At 36.7% G+C, this 21450-nt stretch overlaps 3 protein-coding genes across 3 annotated transcripts; 1 reads left to right on the top strand and 2 right to left on the bottom strand.

Annotated features, from left to right (window-relative positions):
* Positions 1-353: 353 nt before the first annotated feature.
* LOC148999999 (putative mannitol dehydrogenase) lies at positions 354-2399 on the bottom strand. Its single transcript, XM_089139555.1, has 5 exons — positions 2249-2399; positions 2052-2165; positions 1424-1937; positions 999-1152; positions 354-856 (listed from the first exon to the last, which is right to left on the bottom strand). Exons 1-5 carry the CDS (start codon positions 2344-2346, stop codon positions 654-656), a joined length of 1083 nt encoding a protein of 360 aa, XP_088995681.1. The 5' UTR covers positions 2347-2399; the 3' UTR covers positions 354-653.
* A 4809-nt stretch (positions 2400-7208) lies between these two features.
* Positions 7209-9370, bottom strand: LOC148999998 (putative mannitol dehydrogenase). Its single transcript, XM_089139625.1, has 5 exons — positions 9267-9370; positions 9069-9182; positions 8438-8951; positions 7641-7794; positions 7209-7465 (listed from the first exon to the last, which is right to left on the bottom strand). Exons 1-5 carry the CDS (start codon positions 9362-9364, stop codon positions 7263-7265), a joined length of 1083 nt encoding a protein of 360 aa, XP_088995751.1. The 5' UTR covers positions 9365-9370; the 3' UTR covers positions 7209-7262.
* A 6785-nt stretch (positions 9371-16155) lies between these two features.
* LOC148999997 (selenium-binding protein 1-like) lies at positions 16156-20551 on the top strand. The gene is made up of 7 exons (XM_089140100.1): positions 16156-16346; positions 16445-16640; positions 17510-17737; positions 18976-19207; positions 19296-19403; positions 19810-20082; positions 20168-20551. The coding sequence occupies exons 1-7, from the start codon at positions 16184-16186 to the stop codon at positions 20447-20449; spliced, it is 1482 nt and encodes a 493-aa protein (XP_088996226.1). The 5' UTR covers positions 16156-16183; the 3' UTR covers positions 20450-20551.
* Positions 20552-21450: the final 899 nt, after the last annotated feature.

Raw genomic sequence — 21450 nt, 5'->3', positions numbered from 1 at the left:
ATTTTTTTGATAGAACAAAGTACCCAACAATAGAACCCCCACAATGTTGCTATATTTTATGGGATCAGGCAAGGGGTCGCCATCATTATGAAAGAATTGAAGATGAGGGGGGGGGGGGGGGGGGGGGGGGGGGGGGGGGGGGGGGGGGGGGGGGGGTTTTTTTTTTTGGGGGGGGGGGGGGGGGTGTGGGTGTTTGGGGGGCCGTGGGGGGCGGCCGGGCGCCGGGGCCGGCCCGGGGGGGGGGGGGGCCGGGGGGGGGGGGGCCGCGGGGCGCCCCGGTGATTTTTTCCCCCCGAAGAGAATAATCATAGGACTTGAGATGGGTTTGTCATCAAATATATTCATATACGTGTGTGTTTGAAGGGCAACAATGGTTCCATTTTAGTTTTGTTGAATGGTAACTTTTATTCAAGAAGTGAAAAAAGATGTACAAAACCTAAACAAGATGAAGCTAAAACCTCCTCAACCTCAAAAAAAAAAAGAGCAAAAATTTACAACGTGGAAGTCCCACAGCCAACTTAGACACCATTCTAGTAAAACAAGAATCAACATTTTTTATTCAGAAGAAACTTGTAACATTATGGATGTGTGTTTTATTTGAAGCCTAGGGAAACTCAAACAAACTCATATAATCATTTCAGGTACTCCATTCTTTACGGAGCATTCAAAGTGTTTGCTATGTCGATCACAAATCTATATTTGACATCACCCCTGACAAGCCTGTCCATAGCAGTGTTAACATAATCCATTGGAATGACCTCTATATCCGCTGTTATATTGTGTTTTCCTGCAAAATCAACCATCTCCTGGGTCTCCTTCATTCCCCCAGTAGCACTTCCAGCAATTATCTTCCTCCCTGTATGAAGTAAGCCCATTGGTTAGAAAAAAGAGGGGTGGGGTGGGGGAAGGAGCTTACATTATTATAAATAATATTTTTATTTTGAGTTGATAGACACCTATCTTATTTATTTTTCTTTTTTCCTTTTAATAATACTCACCCACAAGCAAAGGGAAGACAGGTAGTTCCAAAGGCTTTTCTGGTGCGCCCACCATGACAAGCTTCCCATGAGATTTTAGTAAATCAATCAATGGTAGAAGAGGATGAACAGCTGAAACAGTATCAATAATGCCATCAAGAGTGCCTTTTGCTTCCTACAAATACAAAAAAAATTCAGACATACATTATCAAGAATTTCCACAGACACCCAAGAAGATGTCAAATCTAAAATATTTTTAATGATGAAAAAAATGCTAAAATTTTGTTTCTATACTTCTAAAATATAGAAGATAATGACAACTTTTCACGATAACAAATTGATTTGAGTTCAGTTCTGGGCAATTTATTTTTCAGCACTCTTATATACTCCTAACTTAAAAGATTTTTTAAATGAAACAACAAGCACTAAGAATCATGGAGATGTACCTGCATTTGAGCCTGATCACGGCTGACCAAAAATGAATCAGCACCAAGGCGTTCAATAGCTTCCTTTTCTTTGCTAGGAGATGTGCTAATCACAGTCACCTTCACCCCAAAAGCCTTGGCAAACTTCACAGCCATATGTCCGAGCCCTCCAAGCCCTACGACACCCAAGTGCATGCCAGGCTCATTTAATCCATAGTATTTCAATGGACTATAAACTGTAATCCCTGCACAAAGTAATGGTGCACCGCCGTCGAGTGGCAGGTTGTCCGGAAACACCACGGCGTACCGCTCATTGACAACCATAGTATCAGAGTAACCACCATAGTTGGTTGTGCCATCATAGTAAGTTGTGCTATATGTGAGGACGACATTGGGACAGTAGCTCTCTAAGTCCTTGGTGCAGTTGTCACAGGTGTGACAAGCCCATATATTGCACCCAACACCAACCTTATCTCCCACTTTGAATCTTTTCACCTTGCTTCCCACCTCTGTTGCTATTCCTACAATCTCATGCCTGCATATTTATATTCCTGGGGTGGTCAGAATTGAAGTGAAACTTCATTTAAAGAAAAATGTGAAGTGAATGTTTCCTTGGGGTGATTTAAATCTAATATATATTGTGCCCTACCCTGGAACCATTGGATATATGGAAAATCCCCATTCGTTCTTGATGAAGTGAAGATCAGAGTGACAGACTCCACAGTACAACACTTTGAAGGTCACATCTTCATCTCCAGTTGCCCTGCCAATCCAAATTAAAAAGTAGTTGTTGTAAGAGTAATGATTTGTAAGAAGAACAAAACAAGGGAAGATTAGGATACAAACCTTCTTGAGAATCTAAATGGAGAGAGAACTCCAGAAGGGTCTCTAGCTGCCCATCCGAAGGCCTTCCTTGGGTGCTCCTCTTCAGGTGATTTCGACATTTCTTTTCTTTTTGCAGACTCTGATAAAGAGATAAAGAGATAAAGAGATAGAAAGCAGGAGATAGGCATCTGCAACCACCTTACTAAGCTTATATATATAGGGAGAGAGACAATTGGAGAAACAGTTTCAAGTTCATTTAGTGACATAACAAGTGACATAATCACTGAGCTAAGAAGTACTTTTAAATTCTAGGTGGTTCAGTACCAAATGTCTCTTCATGGATATGTTCAATGAATAGAGATATTTCGGAGGAACATATAATAGAGCTTTGTGTATCAATGATAGAGAATGGACAAGGGTTAGTTTAAAAATAAAATAAAATAACAAAGAAGTTCTCAACTATTTTCACTAACATAAACTTAAATTTCCTAAAAATACAAAAATCTCCCAATAAAGAAATTTTTTGTTGTCGTTTTTATTGTCGGAAATTATTGATGCATTTTATTATTCAGAAAACTATTATGCATTTCACGTACGTCAAATTTCGACATTTCTTTTTTGTTTGCAGTCTCTGATAAACATTTCTTTTCTCTTTGCAGATTCAAGAAGACACAGAGTTGGAGAGCAGGAGATAAGCATCTCACAACCACGTTACTAAGCTTTTATATATATAGAGAGAGAGAGGGAGAGGGAGAGAAACAATTGGAGAAACAGTTCTAAGTTAATTTAGTGACATAACAAGTGACATAACGACTGAGTTAAAGAAGTAATTTTAAATTTCAGGTGGTTCAATGAATTTAAAATATAAAAAAAATGAATGGATATGTTCAATGAATGGAGAATGGACAAAGGGTAATTTAAGAATAAAAATATATATTATAGAGCTTTTCACATGCATCCCTCTCATGGAATCCCTTTACATTTAGGTTCACCAAAATTCACACAACCGAAGTTTCAGTTAAGGGTTAATGTGAAATGACCATTGTGCTCTAACAAATTAACGACATAATAGAATTATTGTGAAATGACCACTTTACCCACTCTACACCATTGTTTTTGATGCGTTACAATTATATTGATGCTGTTCCCGACTGAGTCCCCTTCAAGTCAAAGACAATGAGTCCTGCAAAAAGGGTTAGAAGCGGGCCAGCTAGAGTACCGGGCAACCGTCTCCGATGACTAAGTTAGACAGTGAACAGAATAAGGCCTCGTGCAATGATTACAAAAGACTATGCTCAGAATGTATTAGATGCTTATCGAAGGGGTATGTCCTTATTCTTATACGGTTAAGTGTTTCCTTTTATGTATTTGGTAAGTCTATCCGACGGAGGCTGTTGTTTCTCCTGAGATCATGCCTCCATGTCGTTGGTCCCGCTCGATCAGTAATGGAGTTGACCTTCCTCATTCGAGAATGGTTGCTATATTAGTCAAGCGTACATCGCGCCTTGATCAAATCAGTCGGCTCTTATCCCGACTGAGTGTATGTGGAGCCCGGGTCGGGTAGGAAACTTTCGTATCAGTCTTCTTCCTTCTTTCTTGGGTTAATCTAAGATTTCTAATACATAAACTGAGGTTTATAGATTCATATCAATTGACATTGGGCATTTCGGGCTTTCCAATCCTAAAGTAACTTTTCATTGGAAAGATTTTGCAGAAGAGCACACAAATGGTTTGGGCAATTAAGACCCAAACTGGACCAACCCAATGCTAATTGTTGAACCAAACCATTAAAACTATTGGGACCCCTCATAACTATCACATACAATATATTTGAACCATGAATGTGTGTTCAATTTATAAAGCATTCCACACCACAAAAAATTTCTCCAACTATTTTGACTAACTCCAAGAAGTTCTCTTTGGCAAGAAATTCCATTTCCTTGCGTCATCATGTACTTCAAAGTTTTTTTTGTTGTTGTTTTTAATGTTGAAAACCATGATTGATGCGTTTTAGTATTTAAAAAAGGAAAGTTGAAACCGCCCAGCAGTTAAAATTTTATTATTATTTTTTCTTTCGGAAATTATGATGCATTCTGATACGTCAAAGTTTGAACATTTGTTTATAGACTATTCCATTTTCTTCTAAACACAATTTCTTTCTTGTGAATGTTCTCCATGGCTGATTCCTAATAGAAGATTCATCGAATTAAAAATTAAATATATAGTTTGAAATTTCTCTGAAACTTACAACCAGTAAAAAGAAAAGAAAGTCTCCACTATAAAATTTTAATGTCAAATTCGGTGGATTCTGGAAATTGTGACAGAAAGTGATGGATCTTTTGGATAAGAGTTAGTGAGAGAAATAAACAAATTTTTTTCTTTTCTTTTCTTTTTTCGGGGGTGAGGTAGAGTCAAAATACCGTACTATAAAATCCCTGCGACGTTCCAATATTCTATGGGATCAGGCAAGGGATCACCATCATTATGATAAAATTAAAGAGAATAACCATAGGACTTGAGAGGGGTTTGTCATCAAACATATCAGTAAACTTTAAAATATTGTAAAGTAAATGCACTTTTGTGTAAAGAGAAGTAACCTAGTCGAAAGCCGAACTAACTCAATGCCCAAGAAATAGCAAGCCGGACCCAAATCTTTAATGGCAATATTAGAGGCAAGATGAACCATAAAATATTAAATATGTAATGTATAAGTGTGGTGATCAAAATATCATCCACATATATACGAATGAATATAAGGCTAGTGGAACTGATGTTAAAAGAGAGAGGCATATAGTAAACTCTAATGGGCTTTCACTTAAGAACAGCTGATCCAATATTATCAAGTGCAGGCCCACTAGACATTTCTTAATTGCAGCCCATTAATTGTAATAGTATGTGCAGGCCCAGTAGAAACACTTATACGTGCAATTTCATGAGAAACACTCTTAAGCCCAGTAGAAACATTCTCTTGTAAGCAAAGTGTATGGAATCATTTGTACCCTGTGTTGGAATTTGGATCACCTCTCTGTTGGAGGAGCACATATTGCTTCCCTGATGCTTCTTTATCATACTTTTGGTGTGAGTCTTTCAAATGTAGGACATTCAATGAGTCTCACATGGACCCCACACCAAATGTGTAGTGGAAAAGATCCAGGGGAGCACATCCAGAGTCCTTGTGTTGTAAGCTATAACACCCATTGCGTCTAATAATTGTAGGTAGGAGTCAGAAAATAATACTTCTCATAAATAGAGATAATAATCCTTCCATCTTGTAAATGATTGAAACATGAAGAATACCTTTCAAACCCAACACCCCAGGGAAAAAAAAACCCAAATTAATTAAAACCCAATCTTCCTCATCTCTATGAACCACAACAAAACCCTAGATTTTTTATTTATTTATTTATTTAATTAAAACCCAAATCTTCAACCGATTTGAATCCATAGTAACACTCTCATCTTCTTCCACATGACATCCACCATGAAAGGAAAGCAAGAGTTGAAGGTAATAAAATGGATCAATCAAGAGGCACAAAGAGAAAGATGATAGGAAAAAAATAATAAAGAGGAATAATAAGAAGAAAAAATAAAGTTAAAAAGAAAGATTATAGGAACAAGGATTCCCCTTTCTTCACCACCACTAAGAGAAAACAAAGGTAAAAGGAGAGATTATAGGAATAAGGTTCCCTTTCTTCACCACCACTATCCAATTTGTTCAATCCGTTATCTTTGGGCGGGGTTTGAACCTAAAGACCTCCAATATCTCTCTACCTATGAGGTTGCCACCATTATGATAGAAGCACATCCACATCCAGCAACATGTCAGGTGAATCCAAAGATCACATATTTAATGCCTGAGCACCAACTTATCATTCCTTTTTTTATCATTTAGAAAACTTAGTCATACTAGAGGTTAAGAACGATACCAACACCGCTAACTTGGGTAATTCTACTTTTGCGATTCATCATGGAATATCTCCTTAGACCCTAGACCCTAGACCCTAGACCCTAATACAATTGAGTATAAATAACTCATATACCAAGCCACGCAAGGATTTGCACTTCTAGTTCCCAATCCATCTTCTTCAATACTAATCTATTCCAAGAAAAAGCATTGTGACACATTGTTTCTTCTTTCTTTCTTTTCTTTTCTTCTTCTTCTTCTTTTCTTTTTCTTTTTTTTTTTTTTTTTTGTGAAAGAGTGAGTGAATGACCCTTTAAGGCCAAACTGGCAAAAATGTTCTTATTCAAGCAACTTCATCTACAATGCCGTCATATTACATGTCATGCTTCAAACCGCGAAAAGCCACTTTAGTTGAACTTGATCATAGAGAGACAAATCAGCAAAAAGGAAAGAAAATCTCAACTTTGAAATTTTAGGCCCGAATTCAGTGGTTCTAAATATTGTGACGGAAAGTGGTGAGATCTTTTGGATAAAAGTTGTTAAAGTTATCGAATAATTCTCTTTCAAGTTATGAAAAAACCCTCTCTTTTTTTTGGCTTCCTAGTGCCTTAATTTCTATTGTTGCCTCATCCTTCCTCTCCTTGCAACTTATAGCAAGATGTCCGGCCAAGCTTTTTGCAAATTGAGCTCCTTCCAATCTCTTCTAATTTGTAGGTCACATGTTGCATATGTTGAAAACCTTAGAAGACCAAGGCTCATTCAATTTGAACCTCATCAACCCTAGGTGTGTATTGTATAAGAGCAACAAATGTTCTGTTTTAGTTTTGCTGAAAAGTAATTTTTATTAAAGAAGCAAAAAAGGTATAGGGAACCTAAATAAGATGATGCTAAAACCTCCTCAAACTCAAAGAAAAAAGAGCAAAAATCTAAAACGTGGAACTCACAGTGCATCCCTCAGTAATTCCATCTGAATCCTATTGTTCCATGAGACACTACAACTTGACACCCATTCTATTAGAATGAAAATCAGCATTTCTTATTCATAAGAAACTTAAAACATTTTGATTGTGTGTTGCATTAGAAACTGAAGAAGAACAAACTCATGTCATAATAAATTTAGGAGCTCCATTCTTATGAAACATTCAGAGTGTTCGCTATGTCGATGACAAATCTATATTTGACATCACCCTTAACAAGTCTGTCCAATGCAGTGTTGACATAATCCATTGGAATGACCTCTATGTCTGCGGTTATGTTGTGTTTTCCTGCAAAATCAACCATCTCCTGTGTCTCCTTCATTCCTCCAGTGGCACTTCCAGCAATTATCTTTCTCCCTGTAGAAGTAACCCCATTGATTAGTTGATGTCATTTCACAGAGTTGAGCTATTACAATCCATAAATTTGCAATAGGGGGGGGGGGGGGGGGGGGAAGGCTTACAATACCAAATAACTATTATTTTGAGTTAACAGATCGACATTCATCTTTCTTTTCCCTTTGTTAATACTCACCCAAAAGCAAAGGGATGACAGGTAGTTCCAGAGGCTTATCTGGTAAACCCACCATGACAATCTTTCCATGAGATTTTAGTAAATCAATCAATGGAAGAAGAGGATGAACAGCTGAAACCGTATCGATAATGCCATCAAGAGTGCCTTTTGCTTCCTGCAAATCCAAAGAAAATTCAGACATACATTATCAGAAATTTCCATAGACACCCAATAAGATGTCACTAACATCTTTTTAGTGATGAAAAAAATGCTAACGTTCGACCTTGATACTCTTACTCATGAACTATGTAAGATAATCACTGCTTTTGATACTAACAAGGAGCAAATTGCACTAGCACTCCAAAATGGAGGTCTTAAAGCAATAACACCCCACTTTATATTTGAAAACATAGAGACCCTAAAATTGGATTTCATTAGATACATTAGTCCAATTTGTTATTGAAAATCATTAAGTCACCATTTATTATAAGGATATTTTTGGAATTGAAAGAAAATAAATAGTGATTTAACAATTTTCAATGACAAATTGGACTAATGTGTCCAATGACAAATTGGACTAATGTGTCCAATGAAAATCCAATTTTGAGGTCACTATATTTTTCAAGCATAAAATGAAGTGTCAGTGCTTTAAGGCCTCCATTTTGGAGTACTGGTGCAATTTGTTCTACTGACAAATTGATTATGTGATCAATTCTAACAAATTTATTTTTCAAAACTCTTATGTACTTCATAACAACGGGCACTAAGAATGATGGATATGGGTTAACTCCCCCCAAAAAAAAATGATGGACATGTACCTGCATCTGAGCCTGATCACGGCTGACCAAAAATGAATCAGCACCAAGGCGTTCAATGGCTTCCTTTTCTTTGCGAGGAGATGTGCTAATCACAGTCACCTTCATCCCAAAAGCCTTAGCAAACTTAACAGCCACATGTCCAAGCCCTCCAAGCCCTACAACACCCAAGTGCATGCCAGGCTCATCTAATCCAAAGTATTTCAATGGACTGTAAACTGTAATCCCTGCACAAAGTAAGGGTGCACCACCGTCGAGTGGTAGATTATCTGGAAACAGCACGGCGTACCGCTCATTGACAACCATAGTATCAGAGTAACCTCCATAATTGGTGGTGCCATCATAGTAAGTCGAGTTATATGTGAGGATAACTTTAGGACAATAATTCTCTAAGTCCTTGGTGCAGTTGTCACAGGTATGACAAGCCCCTATATTGCACCCAACACCTACCTTATCTCCCACTTTGAATCTTTTCACCTTGCTTCCCACCTCTGTTGCTATTCCAACAATCTCATGCCTGCATATATATTTATGTTCCTGGGTTAGTTAGAATTGAAGTGAACTTCATTTACAGGAATTATAAAGTGAAATACTTCCTTGGGCTGATACAAATCTAATACATATTGTGCCCTACCCTGGAACCATTGGATAGTTGGAGATTCCCCATTCGTTCTTGATGAAGTGAAGATCAGAATGACAGATCCCACAATACAACACTTTCAAGGTCACATCTTCATCTCCAGTTGCCCTGCCAATCCAAATTAAGTAGTTGCTATAAGAGCAATGCTTTGTAAAGAGAATAAGAAAGAGGAAGATTAATTAGGATACAAACCTTCTTGAGAATCTAAATGGAGAGAGGACTCCAGAAGGGTCCCTAGCTGCCCATCCGAAGGCCTTCCTTGGGTGCTCCTCCTCAGGTGATTTCGACATTTCTTTTGCCTGTACACCTTCTGTGAGAGAGAGAGAGAGAGGGAGATAAGCATCTGGCAACCAAACTACTAAGCTTATATAGAGAGAAGACAATCAGAGAAACAGTTCCAAGTTTTTAAGAAGTTTTGAGGTTCTTGGTCATGTTCACCAAACATTTCTTGCCATCATTGGAACTAATAATATTTAAGTGTTGACTTGACGACATTTTGAAGTCTAAAGCATCACGTTTTGAAGATGGGATTTCCACCTAAATGTGGGGGTATTGAGGAAGAATAGCCTTGTGGAGTACGATTTTATACAACACATTTTGATTTTGGATACTTATGAGGTGAATCGAACTTTGGTGCACTATTCAACAAAGATCATCCGTTGGAAAAACATGCTAAACTCATGCAATTTCCCCAAAATACCACACTTTACATTTAGGTCCACCAAAACTCACACTGTTAGAATTTTTGTTAGGATTAGTATAAAGTTACTTTTATACCCTTACTAATCAACTAAAGTAAAATAAATAAGTAACAGAACCATTATAAAATGACCCCCTTACCCACCCCACACCATCATCTTCTTCCTTCTTCCTTCATTAACCTATGATTTCAAAAATCTGAAATGAGGTCCCCAAAAAATAAATATTAAAAATTAGAAAAGAAAAATTTTTTGTGGTTGATACAATTATCGTAGGACTTAGTTGAATATTTTACAATGCATTCTGAGCTTTCCAGTCCTCAAGTAGCTTCTTATTGGAAAGATTTTGCAAACGAGCACCAAAATGGTGTGAGCCATGCGTAAGACCACCCTGAGGTTAATTGGACAATGTATAGATTAAGGATTGAAAAACATATCGATTTCAAGCTAGTTTAGTTCAACCCATTTTAGTGATACATTAGTCTGAACCAAGTTGAAGAATCACTAACAAAAACCAAACCATTAAGGACCTGTTTGGTTACATGAATCCAGAGATTTGAAATATCTAGATTCATGAATCTGAGATTTATGCCCGTTTGATTTTGAAAATCTTTGGATTCATGAAATATAGAGATTCATCTTTTTACACTAAAAACGTCAATCTGTAGATTTATGGGTGAAATCTAGAGATTTCATTGCTACTATAAAAGCGCTATACATTTGCACATTCACAAAAATCACGTTGACCAAATAGTTTTTTAGGATGAATCTACAGATTTTATTCCACAATCAAACAGTTAATTTTATGAATTATGACTCCATAGATTTGAAATCTCGAGACTCATGTAACCAAACAAGCCCTAAAAAACTCAGTTCATTATAACCCAATTTAAAGATATTAAAGAGACAAGATGCTAGCATATCAAACAGGCTAGAATAGTTTAACAACATGCAATTAGTTAACCTAAGCATAATTTAACCCAAATTCAAATCACACCAACTTTGGAGCATGCATGACTTCCCTCTAGAGGATATCCTCGTTGCTGATTTCCATTTTAAGATTAGTCGAATCAGAACTAACTTATACGGTTTTAAGTTTCCTGGTAGATGATTACCAAAAAATAAATCTTGTTAACTTTGAACTGGCAAAAACAAAAAGTTTTTTCAGTAAAAACAATATGCTCCACTCATTGGAGGACATGACATCATTCATGTAATACTTTTAATAATTTAAATGAGAATCTAACAAAATTCGAAAAATTTCAGCCACTTGAAAAAACAAGACTTTTTTTTTTTTCTTGGTACAAAGCAGAAAAACTTCATTCATGAACTTTGAAAGGAAATACAACACATCAAAGAAAGAAAACAAGACATCTAGCTTTCTAGATACCTTGGCTGCTACTCCTTTGACCCATCATAGATTATCATATGAGAATGCAACTTCTCAACTTTTTGTCAAATCACAGGTTACATTTTACCAAAAAATCACATGTTACAATCTCTACTTTGAAATTTTAAGGCCGAATTTGGTGGCTTTGCAAATTGTCACCGAAAGTAGGATTTTTCGTCCTAACAATTTCTGACAAGGAAATAGATCATCAATCAACGATTTTCTATTGAATGAGTGACACGTATTTATAAGTTATATCAAACAATTGAGATTAAATTTAAAAAAAATTATCTTCTAAATCAAATCCAACAATTTGATGTGTTTTATGAAAGTCACTCAATTATTAAAAAAATGAATGGACCATTTCTAACCAGAAATGGACATGATAAAATTCCTAGAAAGTGGTGACATTTGGATACGAGTAGTAGTTGGTTCATGAAAGAAATTGATAAAGTTGTTTAGTGAAAGAAAATATCGGGCCTTTGTCAAAGTATCGTGCAATAGAGATCTAACAATGTTGTCATATTATGTAGAATTAGGCTAGGGTTATAATCATGATGAGAAAGTTGGAGAGAAAAACCATAGGATTTGTGACACGTTTGGCATTCACTACCTATATAATATCAACAAGTCTTGTCCCAACTAAATAAGGTCAGCTTTATACATTATTGTCTTGCAATCTACTCTATTTAAGGCTATACTAGATGTAACACCTAGGCTATGCATTTCATCTCTTAGCATTTCTCTTAAGGTCTCTTATGTCTGCTGTTGCTCTTTTAATTCTTTCAATTTGGACTAAATCACTTTACCACGTCACCTCAAACGACTTTCTAGCAATTTATCATTTATCAAAGCTATTCCTAGACTAGTTCTAATATGATCATTCATAGTTTTTTTTCACTCATCCATCCTAGCATCCTCATTAAATTTATCTGTATGATACTTCTTAACAACCCAACACTCTGCACCATACATCATATATGGTCGTACAACGATTCTATATAATTTTTCATGAGCTTTAAAGGAATACATCAATCACAAAAGACCCGAAACGTACCTCCCAACTTCATCGATCCTATTTTAAATCTTTAGAAAACATCAGTATCTATATCACTTTACTTTTCTTTTCTTTTATTCTTCTTTCTTTCTTTCTTTCTTTCTTTCTTTCTTTTTTTCTTTCTTTTTTTTTTTTTTTAATATGATTGTGCCAAGATGCCTAAAACAATTGCTTTGAGGAATTTCCTTCTCACCAAGTTTTACCACCCCATCATTCACCTAACTAAAACTAAATTAGTTACAAACTAGATGTTTTGTTGTTGTTCTACTTAATTTAACACCTTTTGATTCCAAAGTTTCTCTCCATAATCTTACACTTGGTATTAATTATTATTTATGTCGTGTCTATTAACATAATATTGTCAACAAAAAGTATACACAAAAAAACCTCATCTTGAATATATTTGGTTAATTTTTTACTCATTATAAGTGTAAATAAATACGTGTTTAAAGCTGATCATTTATTTAGTCTGCCTGTAATTGGGAATTCATCATTTTGTCCTTCCACCGTTCTTATAATTGTCACTGAATCATCTTACATATTTTTAACTATGTCTATATATTTACTTGTAATATTTCTTTTCTCTAATATTTGTCAAATTAATGCTCACGAGACTCTATCATCATAAGTTTTTTTCTGAGTCAATAAAGATTAAATGTAGATCTTTCCTATACTCTTGATACATTTCCATAAGACTCCTAATAAAATAAATAGCTTCCATTGTAGATCTTCCAGGCATAAAGTCAAATTGATTCTTTGTAATAGTGATTACTTGTCTCAAATAAGTTGCAATTACTCTCTTCCATAATTTCATAGTATGACTCATCAATTTGATACTTTTATAATTATTACAAATTTAAATATGATTAAATATATTAATATGCTATAAAAATATTGTAAATGTACTTTTATTTAGAGAGAAGTAACCTAGTTGAAAGTAGAACTAACTCAATGCCCAAGAAATATCAAGGTGGGCCCAAATCCTTAATAGTGAAAATCAAAGGCAAAATGAACCATAAGAAGTTGAATTCTAACATAAAAGTGCCAAAAATCAAAATATCTTTCATATATATAAGGATGAAAACAAGTCCAGTGGGCAATGATGGTAAAAGAGCGACATATCAATACAAGAATAGAGAATTCAAGACAAAATAAACATCCACTAAACTTGCAAACAAAGCATGAGGAGCCTACTTTAAGCCACACAAGGAGCTTTTGAGAAGAAAACATGATTAGCATATTAGGAATCAAGATAGCCTAAGATCAGGACATATTAATCTCTTCATGCAAATTGCCATCAAGAAACACATTGTTAAGATCAATTTGTCGAATTAACCAACCAAAAGAAACTACCAAAGCCAAGATGAAATGATTAGTATTGGCCTTAACCATAGGACTGAACACACCATTGCGATCAAAACCTTATTCTTGGGTGAACCCCATGGCAACAAGACATTCCTTGTAGTGCTCTATAGAACCATTGAAGTGCTTCCTTATGCAAAAAATCCGCTTACTCTCAATGACATGCATAATTTGGAGGGGTACTAGTAAGAACCTTAGAACCATTTGTAAGAAGGGCATTGAACCCCAAATTGTTGTAAATATGTTTAAAACTTTATATAAATATTTGTTTTAATTGTGTCTTTTATCCATGATTTTATTTAGTCCCACATCGGGTTGAGAGGATCTGATTATATGGTTTATACATAGTAAGGACCCATGTATTATTAATTTGCCTGAACCCTATTGTAACCCAGCTTAATATTAATATATCTATATAACTTGGGACTTGGGACTTTGATCCGGACGGCCCATTTTGTCATGGGCCCTATTCTGGAGAGCCCGTTGTTGGGTGATTACGTGGAGATGCCATTAGAGAGGCACTCTCCAATAGGGAGGTCAGCTGGACAGGTACCTTCTTGAAGGGAGCTGAGCTGAAAAGGTACCCTCAACAAAGAGAGGTAACCTTACCCTTTCACCCACAGCCTTTGGAGCTCTATATAAAGCCATTTCCGAGTTCATTCTAAGTACTGAATTTTACTCCTGCTCTTTCTGTCTCTCTTTCCCTGTTGTTGTTCTGTTAAGCAGTGAACATTACCTGATACACTGAAGTAACCTTTTTGGGGTGCAACCTTAAAGGTTGGGCTAACTGATCTTGGGATGAAGACACTGTAGAATCCGTATTGCACAAATTGGGGTGTCTAAATACCTTAAAGAAAGTACCTCTGGTACGTTTAAGCTCAATTGACAATATTTGTGAGAACAAGCGTTCAAGTATAATTTTGCAGATTCATCAACAAAGTTTCAACACAAATCCATGGTAGAATACCAAGAAAGGGATTTAGATACATGAGAGTAACAGTTAGCCTCCAAATCTTTGTCAAGAGAGGCTATCAAAGCATGAGGAATAGGTTGTTGAGTTCCCAATTAGGGAATAGGTTGCCGAGTTCCCAAGAGAGGCTATCAAAGCCTCCAAATCTTCATCAAGAGAGGCTATCAAAGCATGAGGAATAGGTTGTCGAGTTCCCAATTAGGGAATAGGTTGCCGAGTTCCCAAGAGAGGCTATCAAAGCCTCCAAATCTTCATCAAGAGAGGCTATCAAAGCAAGAGGAAAAGTAATCAAACAGTTTTTTTGGATGAATCCACGGGTTTCATTTCACCAAATTCAAGTAACCAAAAAGTTAATTTTATGAACCATGAATCAACAGATTTGAATCCCATTTCATTTCAAATTCCTGGATTCAGGTAACCAAACAGGCCCTCAAAATCCAACAGAGAGCATTTTTTTTTGTTACAAAGGGACTTTATTAAGTCAGGGGATGGGGATATTAATATGTCTCAACGAGATTCGAACCCACAACCTCTTCACTAAGAGTTGTCGGTTTCAACCACTAGAACAGATCTGCGTTGGCTACGGAGAGCATTATTAACTGCAAACCCATTAGACTAAAGAGGTCCCCGGACCCAACACTGCTTGTCAAACTGCATATCAAAGCAAAAGGCCAGAATAAAATTGGCTCAACAGTGGCATGAGAATTCTCATCAAACATAACATGTCTAGAAATCAGAAATTTCTGAGTATGGGATTGAAACATCAATACCCTTTGTGTTGTAAGTTTTATAACCAACCAAAATCTAAATGCATTAAGCTAACCTATAAGATATCTAATGTTTGTGATAGGGACTCAACAGCGGATAGCAGGTATAACCAAACACTTTCAATAAATTGTAGTCAGAATCACAACCATGAAGAGCATGAAAAGCTAATTCAAAATCAAGCACGACAGTGTCTATACATGATGAACAACACAACACCCAATTTGCCCCCTTCTTAATGATGCTATTTCATGCACACTCAAAACAAAAATTACATGGCAGTGTCATACCATGTCACATTGGTGTAACTTCTTGTGCATCCAAAAACAGAAAAAGCTTATATGGCAATGTCATCATCGTATGATAATGAGAGAATATGGTATGATATAAGAAAGGAAATATACCTGAGGTGTACTTTATATCCTTTGAATGTTACCCAAGAAAACAAATTACAGCAAAGGATCATAGGATTAATTAATCATATTACATTTCTTTAATTTTGATCACTTACACAGAACTACATAAGGAATTTGACCTATTAGAATTGCATTAACTGGAATACTTATCAAGATCAATACTTTAATCAGTAAGATATATTTATCATGCATTAACTCTAACGTGAAAAACATGTTTTAATTAATATAAAAAATAATCTTTCTCTCTCTCATGACTACGACTTCGCACAGTATAAGCATGTTTACTGTTTTAAGCTTAATAGTCAGTACAGCACGGGAAAAATTATCTATATAAACATGTGTTTTCTTGCCTTCTCTGCTTATAATCACCATCCCCCAGTTTCTTCCTTGTGAAGACTATTCCTTTCCTCAGTAATTTTTTGAGTTTGAAGCACTTGAAAACAAAACCCTAATGGCTTCAGTTGTCCAAGAACAAGAGTTGGTTTCAGATGATCATGGGAACTCAAGCTTGGTGCTTGGTTGCTGTAAGAATAAAGGGCCAGGTTACTCAACTCCACTTGAAGCCATGTCTGGTCCAAAAGAAACTCTGATGTATGTGGCTTGCATCTATTCAGGTAACCATCTCCTTGATTGTCTTGATTAAACAAGCAATAGCCTAAGTAACATCTGTTGAGCAAAGCATATTTAACCATGGCTTTCCTAATCTACACAGGAACTGGAATAGAGAAACCTGATTACTTAGCTACAGTGGATGTAGACCCAAGCTCACCTACGTATTCTAAAGTAATCCATCGTCTTCCTATGCCTTATATTGGGGATGAACTTCATCATTTTGGTTGGAATGCTTGCAGCTCATGCCACAAGGATCCATCTGCAGTCCGCCGTTTTCTTATCATGCCTGGCTTCATGTAAGTCCTGAGATTCATTATTTTTTTCTACTGATCGGTTGAAACTTCATTTCGTGTAGATCGTATTACTGAGTTCTTCAATAAAATTTAGGGTTTGCTGCAGATCCCAGAAAATTTGGATCTTGTGGGGCTGGTGCATCTGACGCCATGGTGGTGGTGTTTATGGTGCCACATGAACACACAAAAGAGCCATGGTGGTGGTGTTTATGGTGCCACATGAACTCGATCCATTATATATCAGCCACACAAAAGAATGATTTGGTTCGCAACAAGAAAAAACCGGTTTATTTTACTTAAATTGGTATAACCCGTGCGTGCTCTTTTGTATGGCTGAGATCTAATGGAGTCCTCCATCCCATGTTGGGCATCATATGCACCACCATGTCAGGCGCACCAGCCGATGACTTTGGGTTTAAAAAAGTCTCTGAAGAAAATTATGTTGTTGGCTATGACTAGCTTGCTTGGTAAACCCCAACAAATAGTCAAGTTGGTAAGGCATCAATCTCTCCCAAGAAAGCATGAGGTCTAACTTAATCCTAGGTCACTCATACGGGACGTTTAATTAGTACTTTTGGTGAAAGTTGATTGGTTCTCATTTAATCCAGATGACTTGATCCATGCGATTTTGAGATCAGTTTGGACCATTAGAGTAGCCAGAGGCACCTCTAACCACCTATCTTAACTGGAAAAAATGCCTCTTCAAAATTGCAATTTAATAGATGTTTCTTTGTACTTGAAACACATTATAAGATTCCAGGTTATTCTTGGTGGAGTTTTGGTGTGCACATCATAAGATTCCCATATTAACATTCTTATCAAGTTGTGGTGATGTTGATGAGCTTAGCTTGGTATATTATTTGTCTAACCAGTTCAGGTAACATATATGTGATTGACACACAAAAGAATCCAAGAGCTCCCACTTTGCATAAAGTTGTTGAGTCTGCTGATATTGAGAAGAAAACAGGTCTAGCATATCCCCACACCAGTCACTGCCTTGCTTCTGGTGATGTTATGTTGTGTTGCGTCGGTGATAAAGAGGGAAATGCTAAGGGAAGTGGCTTTCTTCTGCTAGACTCAGAGTTTAACGTCAAGGGAAGGTATATTTCTTGTCCATATCATCATCTATTGCATGGCTTAAGTTTCAATGGGCAAAGCTAAACTGGGTTTCTTGTCTAAATGAAGCTGATTTGCCGATGCATGTTTTTGTTCAACTGGGCAAACCTAAACTGGGTTTCTAACCCTAGGTCTCAGCTGATCAGGCAAGGCCCAATACTACTGTTGCTACCTGCTAGTCGATCTGACACTTGAACATAACTGATAGCACAAGCAAAGTTTAAAGTGTCCGCAATATCAAATATCATATCAGTCAGATTCTCTACCTCAGTACCGTCATATCCAAAAATTTCTCTCACAATCCACCTTAAATAGGTGAGCACGGGTGTGGTCTATGTTAGGAGGGCAGTGAGGGGGGATTTTGTGGGTACGTGGGTATTGGGCTGTGAGAGAATTAATATTATTTTTTTAAATCCGGGGGGCCATGGACCCTGTCGGCCCCTCTATAGGTCCGCCCCTGGCAAAGCTGAACTGGGTTTCTAACCCTAGATTTCAGCTGATCAGGGCAAGGCCCAATATCTTGTTGCTAGTCGATCTGACACTTGGACAACTGATACCACAAGCAAAGTTTAAAGTATCTGTGGTATCAAATATCATATCAGTCAAGAGTCCATCATCTACCCCAGTAGTATCCAGATACCCCCAAAATTTCTCTTTCACAGCTTACTTGAAACAGGTAAACATAGGTGTGATTTGTATTAGGTGTGTTTGTGAAAGGAGATTTTTGGGGGAAGATGATCTCAATTAATCAATTAGGTGATTTTAAGAGACGTATCACATCTAATCAAGTATTGTATCATACCAATCAATGTATTTTAGTACAATCCAATAGAGAGACGTAGTGATTGTATCTAATATGGATATGTATCAACTTGTATTAATGTATCATATCCACAGATACTTCAAACCTTGATCAGATCACAAGTATAGTAATATATAGGTGATCAAAACATAATCCTCTAAGCTTCCTTCAAAGCCAGATGGGGCTGATCTAGGCTGGCTTAATTGGAATGACCCTGGTAACCTTATATATCATGTTAGCTTTCGTAAATTTGATAGAAGCTCAGACACTCCATATGTGGGGGATTCAAAATTTATTCGATCATCAACTAGAAAATCCCACGACCGGAAACCTAAAACCTTCCATTAGCAGTTTGGTTTTTATGAGAAAGTTAATAAGTTGTTTAATGGCCATCTTCTATTTGGATCTAACTACGTTCAGGTGGGAGAAACCAGGTCATAGCCCCCCTTTCGGCAGTGACTTTTGGTACCAACCCCGACACCAGATCATGATCAGCTCAGAATTTGGAGCTCCAAAAGCATTCAGAAAGGGTTTTAATCTTCAAGATGTTTCAGATGGTCTGTATGGAAGAAACCTAAACGTATACAGTTGGCCTGGGGGAGAACTAAAGCAAAGAATGGACCTTGGAAACGCAGGTCTCTTACCCTTAGAGGTTAGCACTGGACCCAACAAAACCCATAGTTACCTTGGCTTCACTTCTTCTCTAGAGCAATTCTAATGCAATTTTGATCCAAATGCAGCTAAGGTTCCTCCATGACCCCTCAAAAGACACAGGCTTCGTGGGATGTGCACTATCAAGCAATGTCATAAGATTTTTCAAGAAGTCTGATGGAAATTGGGACCATGAGGTGCATTATTATCATTGTTATTATTTCTAATACCACTTAGAAAATCTTAAATACCTCTAAATTTTGACAAATTGCACCTCACGAATTTGTCTTTGCTGAACAAGGACAACCATGCACAGTTGCCCAATCACATTCTCCCCACAGTTTCTTTGCTAGTAAATTTCGTGCTCACTCTAGCCCATACATTAAAGCCTCAAGTTCTTCTTCAAAATCTGTTTGTATCCATAAAATAGACCCTATATATACAACAAAATTAAACCACCCTTGCCATTTCATCTCTGAATCCATCTCTTCCATGAGGTGTACCTTGTTGATATTATGGATTGTTATTAATTTTCTTTTCTATTTTCTTGATCTTGTGAATTCCAAGCTAAGTAGTTAAAATTCAGAATCTGAATGGTTGCAGGTTGCAATTAGTGTGGAACCAATAAAGGTTAAGAACTGGGTATATCCTGAAATGCCTGGGCTTATAACCGAGTGTTTGATATCCCTTGATGATCGTTACCTTTACATTGTGAATTGGTTTCATGGGGATTTAAGGCAGTACAACATTGAAGACCCTACAAAACCCAAATTGGCAGGCCAAGTGTGGCTTGGTGGATTGCTTCAAAAGGGAAGCCCTACAGTTGCAGTGGCTGAAGATGGGAGAGAGTGGCAGATTGATGTGCCCAAAATACAGGTAATCAGCACCTGTGTATCTTCTCACAAATTATTTTTTTAAATAAAAGAGGAAAAAGTATTTTATGAAGCATGTTTGTTTCCAGGATAATCGTTTGCGAGGAGGGGCTCAAATGTTTCAGCTAAGTTTGGATGGAAAGAGACTTTATATCACCAACTCACTTTTGAGCGTATGGGATCGCCAGTTTTATCCAGAGCTTGTGGAGAAGGGCTCCCACATGTTGCAAATTGATGTAGATACTGAACAAGGAGGTCTTGCAATAAACCCTAATTTTTTTGTGGACTTTGGATCTGAACCAGATGGCCCTTCTCTAGCACATGAGACAAGATACCCTGGAGGTGACTGCACTTCAGATATATGGATTTAAGCATATACTTCTTGCTCAATAATTTCTATTTAGTTCTATTGAGAATAAAGACCTAAAAGCTTCTCCTCTACATGTATTTTTAGTTCTATTAAGAACAAAGACCTAAAATCTTCTTTTTGTTGCTATGTATCACAATATTATTTGCTGGAAAGAATTATTACATTTTTATGTTATAAATTTACTAGTGCCCCTCTCACTTCTAAGGTTGAATGACCATTCAGTGCTAATAAAACCAGACACAAAGAACCAATGGGGGTTGGTCCAAGTGGTAAGCAGCTTGGTCCGCTTAAGCAAGGTTCCGGTATCGAAACCTTGTGGATGCAAAAAACCCTCTCTGGGAGACTCACCCACCACAGCCAGGTGTGCGACCCGGTTCGAACACCGGATTAGTCAGGGCAAAGACTTGGAAACCGGGGTTGGCAACCAAAAAAAAAAAAAAAAAACCAGACACAAAGAACCATACCATTCTCAGAAAAGTGTTTTCCACAAGACTATGAATCATGTCACGAACACGATAGAATTTGTTTTCTCTCCTTGGAGGGTTTCACCCAATGGGTTATAGGACTTAGCTACATATAATATTCTAATCCAATAATTAGGGTGAATCCAATGAATACCTTTACATTAAAATATTATACATGACGCATCAAAGGTTTGCTCAGTTGATCTTTCATGTATAAAGCCAAATTGATTCTCTGTAATTGTGATTACTTGTTTCAAGCAAGTTACAATTACTCTCTTCCATAATTTCATAGTATGACTCATTAGTTTAATACTTTTATAGTTATTACAACTTTAAATATGATTAAACATATCAATATGCTAGAAAATATTGTAGATATACTTTTATGTAGAGAGAAGTAACATAGTCGAAAGTAGAACTAACTCAATGCCCAAATCCTTAATAGCGAAAATCAAAGGCATAATGAACCATAAGAAGTTGAATATCTGATCTAAAAGTGCCAGAAATCAAAATATCATTCACATATGTAAGGATGAAA

This window comes from Hakea prostrata, chromosome 11 (assembly GCF_041222555.1).
Source record: "Hakea prostrata isolate BN-2017 chromosome 11, UWA_Hpros_2, whole genome shotgun sequence".
Lineage (NCBI taxonomy): Eukaryota > Viridiplantae > Streptophyta > Magnoliopsida > Proteales > Proteaceae > Hakea > Hakea prostrata.
The sequence above is the reverse complement of the archived record's forward strand: the minus strand, read 5'-3'. Positions and strand labels throughout refer to the sequence as shown.